The sequence below is a fragment of the Sinohyriopsis cumingii genome, chromosome 7 (genome assembly GCF_028554795.1).
Source record: "Sinohyriopsis cumingii isolate HCF-2022 chromosome 7, ASM2855479v2, whole genome shotgun sequence".
NCBI lineage: Eukaryota > Metazoa > Mollusca > Bivalvia > Unionida > Unionidae > Sinohyriopsis > Sinohyriopsis cumingii.
The window spans coordinates 52132839-52147687 of NC_142967.1; the positions used below are offsets into that span (position 1 = coordinate 52132839).

General features: G+C 35.9%; 1 protein-coding gene across 1 annotated transcript in view; it reads right to left on the reverse strand.

The window, feature by feature from the left end:
• LOC149795249 (uncharacterized) overlaps positions 1–14606 on the reverse strand; it is a 69692-nt gene extending 55086 nt beyond the window's left edge. The window contains exon 1 of the mRNA XM_089964972.1: positions 14471–14606. Coding sequence (XP_089821098.1) covers positions 14471–14482 — 12 coding nt within the window. The 5' untranslated portion in view covers positions 14483–14606. The remainder of the gene's footprint in view (positions 1–14470) is intronic.
• Between the last annotated feature and the right edge of the window lie 243 nt (positions 14607–14849).

Consider the following 14849-nt stretch of genomic DNA (forward strand, 5'->3'; position numbering starts at 1 on the left):
ACAAGCAACCGATTTGTTGCGCGTAAGGCGTTTTAAACAGATCTTAGATCCGAAGGATCTTATATAATGGTTGACATTTACGGAAGATCTTCTTCACGCGTTAAGAAAAAGCCCGGCGACGTTGATCTGTCGAAGTATGCGACTAAGGATGACCTCGCTGATATCATGAACCTGGCTGGAGTTGACCCAGATGAAGTTGTTATTTTTCAAGATCGATATGGTAAACTAAAAACCAGCAATATCAAATGGAATGATATAGTCCGGCGAGTACTTGGTGCAGTTACAGATAATATTCCCGTGTTTACTGATAGCGGCAAAATCAGAGATTCAAGTATGTCACTTAAAACCATCAGAGATGAAATTGCAAAAAGTGTTGCTAATCGCGTGAGAAACACCGGTGACACAATGATGGGTGAACTTAGCATGAACGGGAACAAAATAGTAGTTTTAAAAGATTCAACATCTGACGAAGACGCAGCAACAAAAAAATACGTCGATGTCAACTATGGCACCGTAGACGGTAAATTATCCACGTTACGGGCTGAGTATGACGTTCACGCAGGAGCTTTTGGAAGATTTCGAAGAAATTTTCAAAAAACCGATGATACCATAGATAAATTCTTCGGTACTCCACGCGCCATTGACATGAAACTCGTTGATATCAAAAATAACCTAGACATAATCAAACGAACACAGCAAGACGTCGTAGCGGGGATTCCTGAGATTATCAATAAAACCAATTTGATTAAAATTTCAGCTGGAATAACTCCCGGGCATATCACAAACATCGTATGCACGGTATCATCGGGATTTGCAACATGGTCGCTGCAAAATAATACTATCAAATATACCGCAACAGTCACTGGCGTGTACAGGCTGTCCGTGTTCAGTGCTGCAAAATTTGAAATATTTACAACGTTTCCATGGCGTCATTCCACAGACAGGTTTTCCGGGGTTGTATCTGTTGTATTAAATAGCGGAACCGAAGAAATATTCATTCTGGAAGCAGATGATAAGAAATTAACCGCAACATCCTTCTGGTGGTGTTTGGAATTTGTAGCTGAAACACCTCAATTGGTTACTGCATAAAAATATATATGGACGGTGCACAATACAGATACAATCAAGCGCGTGAATGGCAGGCATCGTTAAAAGATCAAGTTGATCAATATACAGTAAAAGTAAAAAAATATCGACGACGATTGGTTATCGTTGATGTGATAGTTTATTCAGTATCCGCTGTTGTTGCTGGAACCGGTGTCATATTATCAGCGTTGACAATGACGGCACCAGTAGCTGTAACTATTTGTATTTCAGCAGCAACAACTATTGCAGGTGTGCTTAATATCATCACAAAAAAAATATGTACTTGTACGAACGAAAAATTATCCGATTACAAAATAAAATTACATACAGCGACGGTAGCATACTCGAAATTATCCTCGTTGTTATCAGCGAGTCTCAGTGATGGAATTATATCTGATTTCGAATTTTCAATGATAACCAAAATATACGACGAAGGTATCGGTATTAAAGATACAAGTATCAATAATGACAGAATTACTCCAGCAGATCGTGACCAACACAACTCCGTCAAAGATAACGATGATCTCGGTAAGTTCAATTAATCCTGAATTTAGTGTTAATTTTCCTACTGCAATTCCAGTAAAAGAAATAGCACTAGCACAATTACGAGTATATTACAGCTGGCCAAATATCAGATCAAAATCATTTAATGGTACACCAGCAAATAATTCGCTTGTATTTACTAACAAGAACAAACCCGATGGAACACCTGACTGGGTTGTTGTTGGAATACCAACTGGCAGTTACGAGATTGAAGAGATCAGTGAGGAATTTGCGCGTAGAATAAAATCAATAACAGGAAAAGAATCAAAAATATCAATTAATGTTCATGAGCCGACGTTGTCCTCGACGGTTGAAATAAACTCGCCTGATTATGCCGTTGATATTTATAAATCTTCAATCAGATCCGTGCTAGGATGGCCTGAAATATCACCACCGATAACACCGATACCATCTGAACCAACTCGGGCTGATTTTATCACAGATGAAAAAAAATTTATGACAGTTCCTGAATATAGAGGTAAATATCCGTGGAGATGGGATGAGAGCGGCAGTACTTCCATTATTACAAGTGCTCCTGATGGTGAAACCATTCCTAGAATAATAAATAATGTACGTAATGCTCGTTCAGGTGCTCTAGCAAAACCACTCGTAGATGAAGAATTTATTAAATCATATTCTGATCCTGTTATTTTTGAATTTAAACAATCAATCAACAAACTACGAAATTTCTTTACTGATAGCTACAGCGATGACGTAAAACAAAAAATCATTGAGACGATAAAACATCTAAATCAGGTCATATCAGATATTATATACGCTAATAAAACTATCATTGTGAACATGGTTAAATACGGTGATGAAATTATTGATAATTATAAAGCTAAACCATGGTTTCTCAATCATTACAAAATAACTGAACAACAATTACCAACATTTGTAATACCGGGGATTGATGCTAGAGAACTAGTAAAATTATTAAACGATCTTATCGACGAAAACTTCCCTAAAATACTCGATGCGTGGAAAAAATTAATTCCACCTCCAACTGTTCTTAGATATGATAATGATCCACACGGCGGCGGAAGACACGTATCTCCGGGAATCGTTAATATAACACCGACTGTCGCGGTCAATCTGGTTTGTGACGTAATCGATGGCAGCTATCAAATAGATCTCGGAAGATCAAATCAAGCTCAACAAGGATACATCCTGTACACGTTCACACTACAAGTTCCCCCTGGAAATTTAATCGTGCAAGAACCAACTAATCCCGTGTATTTGCGGTGTCACAATAATATGTTAACACGAATAAATTTTAAACTCACAGACCACCTTAATCGCTTAATTGACATACGTGAAGAAGAGCTTGTAATAAATCTGTATGTAAAGTCGTAAGACTTTTGTCTTAAGGATTTCTGTCTAAGGACTTTTGTCGTAGATCTTTATGTAATGGAGGGTTTTTACACGCGAGGATTTCTTAACAGTTAGAAGAACATTTGTAACAGAGATCAGACTCAAATTCGATCAACTTAAAAAAATATTTTATTATTACTGGCACAAATTTGTGTTTGGTACAAATTAATCGGCCCAGGCAACTAAAAAAGCTGGTCGATGAAAGTAAAATTAAAATTTCTATCACAAAAAAAATAATATTTATTAATTTTCCTGATTTTTACTGAAATTGTACAAATTACTTGATTTTGGCTACCAACTACCCCGTCAGAAACATAAAAATGCACGAATTACTTGATTTTGACTACCAACTACCCCGTCAAAATCAAGAAAGTTCTAACCTTGTCAAATTGTTCCTAATAAATTTAATTTATTATAAATTAATTTTATTTATTAATAATATTATTTTTACTGAGATTTTTATTTTTTTTTTTTTGCTAAAATACAACGAAATTGCTCAATTTTCCTGATTTTGACTACCAACTACCCCGTCAGAAATCAAGTAATTCGTGCATTTTTCTTTGATTTTGACTACCAACTACCCCGTCAGAATCAAGTAATTCGTGCATTTTTCTTGATTTTAGTAAAAAAAAAAAAATCCTCAGTAAAAATAATATTATTAATAAATAAAATTAATTTATAATAAATAAAATTTATAATAAATAAAATTTATAATAAATAAAATTTATTAGGAACAATTTGACAAGGTTAGAACTTTCTTGATTTTGACTACCAATACACGTGGTCAGCGTTGACATGGACCCCAGTTACCAAAACTTTCATTTTCATTATCACCAGTAACGAGGTTACTCTGGACCGTTTCACCAGTAACGAGGTTACTCTGGATCGTTTCACCAGTAACGAGGTTACTCTGGATCGTTTCACCAGTAACGAAGTTACCTTCTGACATTATTTTTCTTAATAGTCTTATGCGAGTACTAATCGTTTTCTTTGCCTCATACTCGTGGGATAATAACGATTTAATTCTTTCTACGGCGGTAGAAAGAGGAACGAACTCCTTCACATGATCATCTTCTACGGTAGCTAGCGACTGAAACATTGCCGATTGAATCCGTTTCATGAGCCTGTATTCAGATGATAGTGTGTGTGTCCCCATGGTTTTACGTTCTTGTAAAATCTCAAAGTCAGAAACTATTTTTTCAGGATTAAGTTCATCAGATATATTAATTCCATCTTTTTTCAATTTTTTAATAGCGACAATTACATCATTGATATTTTCATGGTTCATTTTATAATATATGAATCTTTAAAATAAAAAAAAATATCCCTAGAACACCTATCGAGTGTATTAGCGAGTTCGTCGGGATGTTTCAGGGACAGCACAACCAAGAACTCGTAGCTTGCCACCGCAATCTACCAAGTTCATTAGGCAAATATTCCCTCTACGAGAGCCCCTAACCCGCCAAACAACGGTCTAGAGGCCCAAGAGGGAGGACAGCACAGTCCTCATTAAACTCGTAGCTTGCCACCGCAATCTACCAAGTTTAGAGGATATACATATAACATATAACTAACTAAGGACGGCACAAGGACAGCACAGTCCTCATTAAACTCGTAGCTTGCCACCGCAATCTACCAAGTTTATAGGATATACACATAACATATAACTAACTAAGGACAGCACAGTCCTCATTAAACTCGTAGCTTGCCACCGCAATCTACCAAGTTTATAGGATATACATATAACTAACTAAGGACAGCACAAGGACAGCACAGTCCTCATTAAACTCGTAGCTTGCCACCGCAATCTACCAAGTTTAGAGGATATACATATAACATATATACAATGAAATGGTTATATACAATGAATGAAGAGCCCCTATCGAGTGTATTAGCGAGCTCAGATTATGAATGAAACGGCACTAACTAAGGACAGTACAAACATGTACGCTCAGCAAAATCCCACCCACAATAATTAATCCAGTGGGTGATACGAAAATATGTATCAACCACAAGTCAATATTGTGGTTGGGAATTTTGCTGAGCGGGGGGGTTTTGCGGTTCCCCCCACTATTATAAAAATCGCAATTATGCGTACACCACCGACAAATTGTCAGCCATGGGGGTTTGATCCTGGACCGCGAGCGTCACAGTCCAATACCATACTGATTGAGCTATCAAACATTGTTACGAACATATGTTTTGGAAGTTAATATATAGCTAGCTATATAGCTAAGGAACCAATATTTACACTAAACAGCGGTTTCTGAATAATAACAGTTTCTGTATTTATAACAGTTTCTGTATTTGTAGCGGTTTCTGAATAATAACAGTTTCTGTATTTATAACAGTTTCTGTATTTGTAGCGGTTTCTGAATAATAACAGTTTCTGTATTTATAACAGTTTCTGAATAATAACAGTTTCTGTATTTGTAGCGGTTTCTGAATAATAACAGTTTCTGTATTTGTAGCGGTTTCTGAATAATAACAGTTTCTGTATTTGTAGCGGGTTTCCTAAGCAGACTGAGAATCAATAAACAACAGTTTCTGTATTTGTAGCGGGTTTCCTAAGCAGACTGAGAATCAATAATAACAGTGGCATGAACACACAACTGCAGGTCGATTACCATGACAACGGTTTCTGTTCCGCACACAGCTTCCTACGGATCAATAACATTATCATGATCTCTCGTAATGTTGTATGATGGGGAAATATTTAAAAAACATAAATAATACTTCTACGAGTAATTAGTTACGATGTAATTAGTTACGATGTAATTAGTTAAACTGACTAATTACGATCATAAAAAACCAACCATCTACGAAGAAAACTATATATTACAAAGTAATCTCCCCTTATGTAATCAAAAATTCAGTAGTGTGTGGAGGACCTACTGTGACATAAATTAAAAAAATTAATTCAATGTGGTGATGATAGTTAATAATGTGGTGATGATAGTTATTGATACTTAAAGATAATTTTCTGCTTATATTTTTTCGATAAAGTAGATCTGGTCATATTATCTGCGACGTATTTTACCACACGCGAGTTAATATCAAAATATGTCGCAGCCGCGTTCATAGACTGAAACATAATTTCTTTACCGGTTTCTATGTTTGTAGAAATTACCGCCCTCTTTCCGATTGTCTTATATCTTCCTGTATTTCCACGTGTATTATTCTCGCTGTAAGAGATAGCTTGTAAATTGGATAAATTATTGTTTTGAGGATTTCCATCAATATGATCAATAACAAGACCGTCTTTGATCAAACCCTTGTGACACTCGTATGTGAAACGATGACAGAGATAATTTTTCCTTCCAGCAGTAAACATTAGATAACCAGTATTAATGACAAAACCAACCGGTCTTTTAAGCATACAATTTCTGATGACACCATTAATATTTGATTCATAGTTTGTTATGACAGGATGTGGGACAAATATATTTTGCTCCATTATAATAATATTATATGTTTAAATCATTGTTTGTCTGAAATCTTGATATATAATCCTCCACGGATTTTATAGCGTTTTCACCGCTATTATTTTTTTTGTCATAATATCTTTTAAGCTCTCTGAACCGTTTTGCGCCGCACTTCCCACATAATTTTGTCTTTCCTCGCACTCCAATACCACACCGTAGACATGGTATTGGTCCTAGACTTCCTCGTCGTATGTTTTGTGAGTGCATCCAACAAAATTCCTTTCTACAGGATTTGTTGCATCGATTTACTGAGCCGATCATCAACCATCTACATTGGGACATTGTATATATATATATAATTTTCTTTATTTAAATATTTGTTTTAATTATATGAACAAGTTTGAGAGATTATCCCAAACTAGGCCTGTTAAATATAAATTCAACCTTGACAGATTATCTTCTGACTTGCCAGTACGAGATCTGGTTGATCCGAAAAATAAAAGTTTGATCTCGAAAATTCACGACGCTAAGAAAGAATTTTACACGGATGGTGCATCTCATACATGGTCAACGTTCAAGATTATACGCAACACTGTCACGGACGCCACAATGAACGACAAGCGAGCGGCAACTATCATTAACTACATCGCTGAATACGAGGGCAATCAAAAATATTTCTTCAGAGTAAAATTTATTATATTAACAGAAACAGATAGTTGGATTATCCGTGACAAATATGATCCTGTCCTTGGCAATAATAAAACTATCATATTAAGTAAAAATTTCAGACCGGGTCTATTGACTGGTATTGATAAACCGTATTATGAGCGAGCATATCCTGTAACAGCAGTTATTTATGGAATCTATGAGATAAATAAAAAACCTAACGTTGATAAACTAGCGCCGATGAAATTTTCAAGGTTAAATTGTGTGGCCGAGCGAGTAATAGAACACTTTACAAACGCGATGCGTGGAAATGGATTAACTGATTTAAGGCGTGAAAAAATAAACTCGTGGGCTGATTCAGTTAAGGATACCGGTGCTACAATAAAAGATGTTGCTGAGTTAGGAAAAATATTAAAATTTCCAATAACCGTAGCGACAATAACGGGAGAAGTACTGTACCAGTCGAAATATAAATCGATGGGAGCTCCAATAAATATTATCGATCATAACGCGCACGCATGGACTAACGCGGTAACAATATTTCCACGTGATCGAACTGTTAGATTTTATCACACAGATAGTATGTTTGATTTTATCAACGAAATAAGTAAAACCGATCCTGTATCGGTATGGTTATTTAAAAGTAATGAGGAGGGTGAATTTGATCAGTTTGTCAAACCGAACGGTGAAATATATCGCACAGAATCCCTCCATGACGAGATGAAAAATCTTGCGACGTTTTTACAGTGCAAGCACGCGGAAAATACTGACAAATTACTAACTAATTGTTTTACCGTTCCATCTGTTGCGGCTCATTTCGCCAGAGAACGAAATTCATGGAAACCAACACGATTTGATTTACTCGAGGACGTACGCGCAAGTTGCGTCGAATATGGACATGGCGGATTATGGAATACCAAATATAATTACAATGATGTTATATCAGTTGATATGGTTGCATGTTATCCCGGAAGTTTTCTAGGATACGGAGATTGTTCTACGTACTTTGAAAGATTTGGTCACCCAACAAACGAGATGACGCGAGTGGCAATTAATGGACCATTACCTGATTTTGATTTGACTGGATTCGCCTGTATTGAGTCGTTCGAGTTTAACGAAAATCTTCACAAGATTTGTTATGTTTGGTTTGGTAGACATTTTTGTGAAAAACGTTGGGCACCTATAGTTTTGTTGCGATATATGCTAGATTGTATGATACTGACATCGTTGGTGGTCAGTGAGGCAATTATATCATATCATGCACAGACCAAAGTTTGGTTGCCCATGTCAGATTCTGAAGTTATCAGCGAGTTTAAGGAAAAATATCCTGATATTTCCAAAGATGATATTCCTAATAAACTCAAAACCGCAAAAGATCTCGGTAGAAAAATTATAGGAAAATTTACTCAAGGTGGTGCATATGATTATAAAAGACATCACGCACGATTAATTTTAGATGATGCCGAGTACGATTTTATAATCGCTGATACAACGGCGAAAAATACGTTTGTAAATCGAGAGAGTGTTTATTTATCCGACGGAACAAAATTAGGTACGATCGTTAGTTACATAAATGACGTATCCCCGCAATATACTCATCTAAGATCTTCCATGTTGGCTTATGTTTCCATAAATTTATTATCGATGATTAATAGATTTCCTGAGACCGCAGTCAGAGTCGCAACAGACTCATTTTATATTTCAAGTAAATATTTAGAACCTGTTATGAAATTTACAAGTAATGATGAACGATGGGGTTCGTGGAGAATAAAAAAGGAACTATTACACAATTACACAGAATCAGCAGATGTTCCAGTGAGAGATTTTTATCGTGAGGGTAATAAAATATCAGAAATGTCGAAGGCACCATCGTTGAGTGATCCAATAACCAGATATAAGACAGTATATCTCAATGGACCTGGTGGATGCGGCAAAACAACTCGAACGATTAATGTTTTTAGAAATTCAGATATAATCGTGCTGACACCCACACATAGACTTGCACGTGAGATGAAACAGCGGCAAGTACAATCGTGCACGTATCATAGTTTCTTTCGGTGGCGCGGAGATACATGGACTCCTGAACGGATGGGAGAAAAATATATACCTAAAATAATTATTTGGGATGAGATATGCACGGTGTCATTGGATACATTAAAAATGTTTCTTGATTGGTTGTTGACGAAAAATACCGCCATAATAATGTGTGGCGATCATGGTCAACCGCCGCCTTTTGTTGGACCATCTCCACATGATTGGTTAAAAAATTTCGTTGATTATTACGAAGAAATAGATGATGATCATAGAGCTCTTGATGCAAATTTGAGGGAGTTTAAAAAATTAATCAGATTACAATCAAACAAACTTCAGTGTGAAATAATACGTGGAGTGATCTCAGAGACATCAATGAGTGATTTTTTTTTGAACTCATGGAGACCCACCGATTTGATCGTAGCAAGTAGAAAAATAATCAGAGACGCTTTACAACAACAGTTATTTCAACTACATAAAGAAAAACACTCAGAATTACCCGTACCGTTGTGTTATAGACCATCAGATACACGAAAACAGAATATTAATGTTGATATTCCAGGACCCTTGACAGAGTCAAGGAAACAGAATCTCGTATTAAATGATATTGTCGCCGTTGATATCAGTGTGGTCGAAGATGCATTACGCGCTGACAAATCTCCATGGGTGTTGGGATACGCTATGACGATCCACTCGTCTCAGGGATTAACTATTTCTGATACACGAGTCTGGATTGTAGACGATCGCATCGAGTGGTCAAATTTAGTTTATTTAGCGGTATCGAGGGTCAGAAATATATCTCAATTACGTAGAATTATAATTCCTGAAATCGTTGATAAATTTAACATCATCGATGATGATATAATAAGAAAAAAATTAATCGGATACAAACAATCTGATAAAAAAAATAAACGTGACTTTGATCTTGATGTTGAATTTATTATTAAGTTAAAACAGCAGCAGAATAATCATTGCACCAGTTGTAATTGTATAATGTTATGGCGGTATTCGAGTAATGATTCAAGACAATTTACCGTAGATAGAAAAGATAATAGTCGCGGTCATACACGAGAAAATACCATGTTAACCTGTCTTGAGTGTAATCGACGTCGGGGTGCAGGCGCCTTGGGTGCTAGTTAAGTGATCGAAATCACTGAAGTGATCGCGGCGGTAGTTGTGTATCCTCGGGAATTATTTGTAGTTGTTCACGTGTAAATCCACGTTGAGGAGCGGCCGAATCTAATCTGTAGATTGCAGGTCTGGAAACGCCTACATTTCTTCCAGTGGATCTTGTCACGGTAGATATTTTGTGTGTGGTAACACTCCAAATAGGATCAGTTGCTCTCACTTTACCACCTTCAAGTTCACTAGGCTCATATAAATATCTGACTGTGACATCACCTAATATTTTTTGTTTTCCAGCATCTTTCCGTTGTGTTGGTATATTTTTTTTTTGTGACCGCGCTAGTGGGTTTCATGTTGGTTGTTCGTGTGATCTCATTATTTAATGCAGCTATCACGATTGGTAATCTTGCCACCCATTCGCGAGATCTTTTATCCTGAATAAATTCCCTCGCGTATTGATATCCAAATAACCGTTCAGCAAGTGTTCGATTAAATCGCTCAACAACTGCTTGATCACGGTGAATTGCAGTATGACCTCGTCGTATTTTGGTATTATGTTGTTCCATCAGCGATGATACTGGACCAAGAAATTCCTTGCCAGGATCAACCTGTAGTAGCTGTGGCCATCGTAGACCACCTCGTGGTCCACCACCTCGTTGATAAATTCGTTCAAACGCATCGGCTACTTCAGATGATGTTTTCGCTGATAGCGGCTCTGCTTCTTTATATCTACTTGCAACATCAACTACGGTTAGCGCGTATTTGTACGTTTTTCCACGCACAGTATCATGCGGTAAAAACAGAATATCAGCTTGATGAACTTCATTAGGAACACTGACATCGAAATACGCGTACTGAATTTGTTTAGGACGTGGTAGATAAATTTGCCATATTGCCTGCCTGGACAACCACGTTTTAGCAGTAGAATGTTTAACCGCCGCTGCATCAGCGAGTTTACCAATTCCTGCTTTGCCTCTCCAGTATCCTCTCGGTGAATAATAAATTGACTCCATTATTAATTACCAGCCCCAATCGCTAATTTACCTTTCATCGAGGATCTTACTAACCAATTAGCTAATGATTCTCTAATATTTTTATTTTTTATAGAATTTAATGAATGAATTAATTTTACATCTGCAATATGCCTATCTTGTAGATTTTTACTTTTATAAGCTACATCATGAGCATGACAAGCTCGATCAATAGCATTTATTGGTTCCTCGCCTGGTTTTGGTTGATCTTGATTATCGAGCCTGATATCAAGTCTGGTACCAGGACCGCAATAATTATATCCTGGTAGATGTTTTTCTCCACTATATTTAGCCCATGGAGCCCCTGGAAACTTTGACATCAAATTAGCAATATCACCACCGCGCTTATTAGGTAAAAATGAAAATTTCTTTCTACCGCATATAGAACATTTTCCACCGTACGCTATTTTTTTATTTTTTGTTGTAACTGTAGCTAAATCAACAGTTGGAGTTTTAACTCTACAGCGTAAACAATATAAATTCATGTTATAATATATATGGATATAATTGATTTCTCAGCAACTCGGCAACGAGAGCCAGTTAAGCATCATCCTGCGCTACCGAACTTCATCAGAATGATTATCATAGGACCATCTGGATCGGGTAAGACGCAATTATTACTTGATCTGATAATGAGATGGTTGAAATGGGATAAATTATATTTAGTAGCACCATCCGTTGATGATCAGCGATGTTATGATGTACTTAAAGATTTCAATGAAAACGCGCGATTACTGGATGAAGATAATGATGTTATAGAGTTTATAACCGATATTGATGAAGCACCATCCGTAGATTCCATAGACGGATTTATTAATAATTTAGTTGTATACGACGATGTGATGCTAGATAAACAATCAAATCCAGCCAGAATATTTTCCCGAGATAGACACAAAAATACAGACGTGATCTATGTTACTCAACGATATACACAAATTCCGAAGGTGATCAGAGACAACTGCAACATTTTAGTTGTGTTTAATGGCGTAGACACACACACGTTGCGAAATATTCATCAAACTTGGTGTGGTGGTGACATGGATATAATTAAATTCAAAAATTTCTTCTCACGAGCGCAAGCTACCCCGCATGGATTTATAACAATAAATTTACATGATCCAAGAACAAGATATCGTGTGGGTATTGATAAAATATTTGGGTAACAGGGGTGATGATAAAATTAAATTTAATTAAACAGATATCATTAATATAATGAACAACTGTGCGTGGTTACGTCAAGGAACCACTAACAATTGTAATAAAAAATGCCGTGGAGAATATTGCAAAAAACATAATTATCTTATAAAGAAAAACCCTCATGCTGGTCCACGAGGTTGTGTTGGTTGTAACAACGGCGTTAGAGGATTATATCAGATTTGTAAAAATTGCGGTGGAGATCGATACAGAAGTTTGATGAACTATTACAGAAAAAGAAAAAACATAAATCCAAAAATAGAAAAACCACCATCAGAACTTGAATATTACTTGAAACATAGAACAAATTCCGAAGATTCAGATGAAGATGAAACAGATGAAGATTCCCATGATTCAGATGATGATTCCCAATATTGATAGCAGCAGAGAGGGGCGTCTACAATTCTGTTTGGGACAAACAATAATCGTAGACGTGGTAATTGACCTCTATGAGTGGTCACTATTTTTTTTTGGTCAAACACAAGGGTGACCACTCCCTTAAGTGGTCTGTTCACCCTCTCTGCTGCTCAAGTTATGCATTTGAAATTCAGTGCTTGTCTAACTGTTGACCACAGGTGACTGACGCGGGCTTAATGTCGAAGACAAAAAGCAATGACCTGAAGATATTTTTCTATTCATCAAGCCATCATTGACGTTTCTTCGTTCCACCAAAGTGAAGTTACGGGCTCCGAAAAGTATGAATTGCGCGAATTCGCAGCCTGAGATATTTATGACGGATACAGTGTTTTGCGACTCTATTAAACATTCTGTCATTAATATGAGAACAGAGGTAGATCTTAAAGTATGTTATAGTACCTCAATTCAGCTTTTAGGAATCCTGTTCCATGGAAGAATTAAAAATTTGTCCTCTTATGTCCACACGGTTCGAATACAAGAAACGCTTTTCAAAATATTCCGAATATGCGGCACTATATATATATATATATATATATATATATATATATATATATATATATATATATATATATATATATATATATATATATATATATATATATATATATATATATATATTAGATAGCCCTACCTATGAATTAGAGACCTCTCTAATTCAATGACAGCCTCAATTCATAATTCTTGATGTCTATACTTGAATATTGGGCCTCTCTAAGTCAAAGGAGTGTGTGTGAGTTGGATTTTTAACGTAGCTTTAACAATTTTTCAGTCATATCGCTACGATGTCTGCAGTGTGGCAATTTATAGTGATGTTTATAGTGATGTCTAGCACTGGGGCATCATGCCGCAGACATGTAGCATGATGTCCCACCCAGTCACATTATCCGTAGTCGTATGTGAAGCAAGATATTACACGAGATCAAAAGCACACTAAATTTATTTACAATACTATCATAGATCACTCGCAATTTCTCTCTCTCTCTCTCTCTCTCTCTCTCTCTCTCTCAAGTTAAATTCTAGAGCCAGACCATTGTGAGACCACCTGAAAATATCTTAATTTTCTGGACATTAACTAGTTTGTTAATTTGAAATTTCTTTAACAGTTTAAATGTAACATAAATAATGTCATAAAGCTACATTGCTTGGAATTCAACAGTTTTCGGAGTGGTTATTTTTTAAATGTTTGTCGAGTTTGACATGAAGCAATGCTTTCTGTATCAGGAGATATTTGTTTCGACAGAATGAAAGTGAGTAGAAAACACAGAAGTGTGTGCAAATGCTGATTGTGGATATTAAACATAAAAAGATTTAGAAATGCTTTAGAAAGATTTCAGATTTACAGATTACTTTCTATGATGATAACAGCGAGAGAAGCAATATTAGTCTAGAGATATGGTTACATTGGTGCGGTTAGAGGAAGGAATATATTACATATTTGATGTTTGTAAATACATATAAAAGTGTTTAGCTAAAGACTTTACACTATAAAATTACACAAGTTCAACAACACAAAGAAAAAAATATTGAATATGAAAATTTACGGTAACTTATTTGACAAAGTAGCTATTTTTGTCTCACCTGCAGAAGCATGTAAAGATGTAGTTTTCACATTTCAGGCGGGCGCCGGCATAGGCATGAAGAAGTTTCTGTTACAGTTTGTGAAAGTCAAATATCTTCTGCATCAGTGACTGCATTTAAGTCAGTCATATGTAACATCTTCCAAGGTGCGGGCCGGATAAGTGATTTTTTAAAGCCACGCCCCAGATGAAAATAAGCGTATACAACCAGGTAACGGGCCGTAGATTGCACATGCCTGATTTAAGTGAAACTTGGGTATGTATGTATGTATATATATATATATATATATATATATATATATATATATATATATATATATATATATATATATATATATATATATATAGATAGATAGATAGATAGATAGATAGATAGTTCA